The sequence below is a fragment of the Camellia sinensis genome, chromosome 1 (assembly GCF_055761805.1).
Source record: "Camellia sinensis isolate YWXY chromosome 1, ASM5576180v1, whole genome shotgun sequence".
NCBI lineage: Eukaryota > Viridiplantae > Streptophyta > Magnoliopsida > Ericales > Theaceae > Camellia > Camellia sinensis.
This window is the reverse complement of record NC_138961.1, coordinates 175,632,661-175,636,598: the sequence shown is the minus strand read 5'-3', so window position 1 is coordinate 175,636,598 and position 3,938 is coordinate 175,632,661. Positions and strand designations below refer to the sequence as shown.

General features: G+C 47.1%; 1 protein-coding gene across 1 annotated transcript; it reads left to right on the top strand.

The window, feature by feature from the left end:
* Positions 1–453: 453 nt before the first annotated feature.
* LOC145790356 (uncharacterized) lies at positions 454–2,175 on the top strand. Its single transcript, XM_082868094.1, has 3 exons — positions 454–1,009; positions 1,097–1,195; positions 1,703–2,175. The coding sequence occupies exons 2-3, from the start codon at positions 1,130–1,132 to the stop codon at positions 1,988–1,990; spliced, it is 354 nt and encodes a 117-aa protein (XP_082724220.1). The 5' UTR covers positions 454–1,009; positions 1,097–1,129; the 3' UTR covers positions 1,991–2,175.
* The last annotated feature ends 1,763 nt before the right edge of the window (positions 2,176–3,938 follow it).

Genomic DNA, 3,938 nt, shown 5'->3' with positions numbered 1-3,938 from the left:
ACACACTCTAGTCTGCTTTATACTTGCTGTATACTGTACACCCGGCACACACATACACTCTGCTTTACACTGACTGTACACTGCTCACACTGCACACTCTGCACAATACACTGCATAACACATAGCTCTGTCATTTCTGCTTTTACTCTATGTTCTGCTTTATCTGATAATCATATTGATGTTTTCTCTGCAGTTGTAGGTTTACGCCTACTTTCCTAGGCTCGCACCCGTACCGGTCACGAAGACCCCTCTGGTCGTCCCTTTTTCGCGTCGCTTTGACGGGAGATGCACCCGGAGGCCGCGAGAGACTTTCAGCTTCTTCTGCCGCTTCTTCGACACCATTACCGCCGCGGAGGTATGTTTTACTTGCAGTTCATTTAAGCTTCGCCTTTCCACTGCATATTTCAATAACAGTAGATAACAAACTGTATTGCATTTTCAGATCACCTGGCAGCCTTGGGCTCCTTTGCCAGCCGTGATGCGGGATCGATTTGCCGGTGTCGATGAGACCTCGCGTTTCCGGATCTTGCTGGAGGGTCCGGTCTGTCGGGCTTGGTACCTGGGTGAGCGTTTCCTACGCCAGACCCTAGGGTTACCGGAGCAGATAGTCCCGGTTCATCCTCCGAAGGATATGAGGGAGACCGAGAGGCTCACCACCGAGCAGATGGCCGACTATACCATCGGTTGGGAGGCGACCCGCTTCAGAGGCATCGGCGACTACCGAGAGTACGTGCAGACGTATCTTATGCAGCCTCTGAGCGGCGGCCGTCGGGTTGAAGGAGCTAGGCCCGTGGCGCCTGCGGCTAGGGCAGGGGCGGGAGCTGGAGCAGGAGCTTTGAGGAGGGCCCGAGTCCGTGGTAGGGGCGGAGTTTAGGGAGGACGGGGGACCGGTTGGCCTGTTCTGCCCACTTCATTGACTTTCCGATGGTAGGGCGGGGCGACCTATCAGATCCTCTTCGCCCCTCCGCCAGCTGATCACGAGTTTGTCGGTGTCCCCGACTTGCCTCCGGTATGTATTACTGCATTTTTGTACAATCATTTCATTTCAGTTTATTTGATATTCCACAGAATATTGATGCATCTGATATTTTTGCAGGCTTCTTCTGAGTACACCCGGCAGTCATTGGAGATGAATGCCTCCATGATGGGGATGTTGCAGCGGACCTTTGATCTCCTGGCCCTCTACAGCATTCCGGTACGTTTTTCTGATCACGGCCTCAAATCACTCATAAGCTGATTCACGTAATCTGATGCACGACACAACACCCGACACACTGATCTCACAGCATCTGATACATTGCATACACTGCATTCTGCACTGTACTCTGCACTAATAAACTGCTCATGGCATTCATACATTCTACTCATACACTGCATTCTGCATTGATAAACTGCTCACGGCATTCACACACTATACTCATACATTGTATTCTGGACTGATAAACTGTCCACAGTATTCACACACTGTACTCATACACTGCATTCTGCATTGATAAACTGTCCACAGCATTCACACACTGTACTCATACACTGCATTCTGCACTGATAAACTGCTCACGGCATTCACATACTGTACTCATACACTGCCTCCTGCACTGATAAACTGTCCACAACATTCACACACTGTACTCATACACTGCATTCTGCACTGATAAACTGTCCACAGTATACTGATGCATTTGTCTTTTGTGTACTTTTTCAGCCTCCCTTCCAGATTCCCGGGGTAGGAGGTGCTCCAGCTGGACCTTCCGCCCCCGCCCGAGGGAGAGATGAGGAGGGCAGAGTGTTCCCTTGCACCAAGGCGGGGCGCACTTATGCCGGGAGTAGTTCGCGGGCTCCCGTTCCTGATGATGACGATGATGAGGATGACGAGTCGGAGGCGGAGTCATCGAAGGAGGAGACCGAAGGCGGCACTAGCTCGGGCTCTGACGACGATGCTGCTGATGCTCCTGGACCTTCATCCAGGAAGAGGACTAGGACAGACCGTTAGCCCTTGGAGTCACTGGACACGGATACAGATTTTGTTGTTTTTCTTCTTTCTTGTACTTTTCCTTTTTGTTGGTAGCTAGGATATTCTGTACTGCCGCAGGCAGATTTTTGTTTTCCTCAAAACTTTGTACTTGAAAAAGATTATGAAATGAACAAAAAATTTGCTTAAAAAGTGTTACATTTACATATCTCATGTATTGCATCGCATCCCATCATGTTACATTTCAATGTAAATGGAATTGATCTGTGGTCTGAATGTTGAACACTTGCACTGTGGTAATCGGATAACTAAACAGCCAACAGCAAAATAGCCCAAGCAACCCACTGCCTGATTCTGGACACACAGCCCTTACTTTACTGGGGATTAATCTGCATACAACCCATAACACAGCATTCGGTTCGTTCTGCACACAGCAAATCCTGAGTGAACAGCCCAACCTGACAAGACGAAACTCAAAGATAGAACCGGTTGGAGTTGAAGCACGCTCAAGTATAGAGAATGGCACAGCATTCTGAGTATAAACGATTTTTTGAAATTGAATAAGGGTTTTTCAAACCTGGGTATCGAGCTTAACTGAACACAACGGGGAAAGACTCAAACAAAGTCACATGACCTAATCACAACGAGACACGCTCGGAAGAAACCTAAAACAAAGGTTGAGGTAAACAAAACAAAAAAACACGACATACAGACGCGTTAACGAAGACAGGGGACCTTTGATCACGAGGAGCCAGTTTCTCTGGGTATTGTTTCCCACCCTTTTTGATTTGTGATTCTCATATCACTCTGGCACTCAAGCTCGGTTTTTCTCTCAAAACCCTTTTCCTCACTTTTCTCTCAACTTACACCTCTCTATTCTTCATTCTCTCATTTTTCATCCCTCCCCAGGGTGATCAATGAATGAATAGGAAGTTGCGGGTTCATGCCCAATGTCGTTAGCTCACAGCTATTTCTTCTGGCGGGTAGAGTGCCCTTCTGGCGAGTATGTTGACGACCGGAGGGGGCAGAGCGCCTGGCTCAACTGTGCCCTTAGTTCATCACTTTGACCATTTTTTCGTTTTGGTTTTCCACTAAAACAGTTTTGATCAAAATGAGAGTCGGATTAACGTACTTGTTCGATTTTTGATTTGAAAATCATGCAAGTCAGGTTGTAAGCACTGAAAAGTTTCCCTTTTGGGTCCAAGACAATGGTACAGTTTTGGAAAATGGAATAGTTTCCGAGAAAATAGTCAACCTCAGTAAAAATTTTCAAAAACTATTTTGCAAATAGTCAATGCTCAACGAGATGCGCAACCTCGGATCGGAGGCAATGGAAAATTGCCCCTAGCTTGAAAGGGGTGGATGGCAACGGAAGCTTGCCCCTGGTTTGAATGGCGGCTCACGACGACTTGTGGCAACGGAAAGTTGACAGTTGTTTGGACGGTGCCGCAGCAGTTAGTAAACAGTCTTCATTGGTGGTGGTCGAACTCTTGGACACAGAGATGACGAAGACGGTTACAACAAATATATGGACACAGTCACCTTGGAAGGTGTTGGCGACTAGACTTTGGGATGAAATCAAAACCATTGCATGGACTGAGACGCTATGAAAGCGTTGGGGGCTGGACTTCAGGATGAAGTTGCCTACGTATCCCAAACATGGGAATCAAGCCTCACGTAGTTCCGGTTAAGGTACACTCGGGTATTTTAACCTTCACTTTTCAAGCTCTAACTTTTGCCAAGGCGCCCGATGCGGGTTTTCGACCTTGCGAGCTTCTTTTCATTTTCTTTTTTTTTTACTTCTTTTTCTCTTCTCTTTTTTGCATTTTCTTTTTTTCTTTTTTGTATTTCTCTCTTGCTCTAACTTTTTCCTGGGTCGCCCTTCCGGGTTTTCGGCCCAGCGTGCCTCTCAAAGGGTAGAAGTGTAACAAGTCCATGCCAAATGGTTTTTTTTTTTTTTTTTTTTGAG

What these genes read in the sequence shown, in the direction of transcription:
- LOC145790356 (XM_082868094.1), top strand. Translation starts at nt 1,130, where the DNA reads ATGAATGCCTCCATGATGGGGATGTTGCAGCGGACCTTTGATCTCCTG. An exon ending in TGGCCCTCTACAGCATTCCG is followed by an intron (nt 1,196 to 1,702) that starts GTACGTTTTTCT and finishes GTACTTTTTCAG; the next exon opens with CCTCCCTTCCAGATTCCCGG.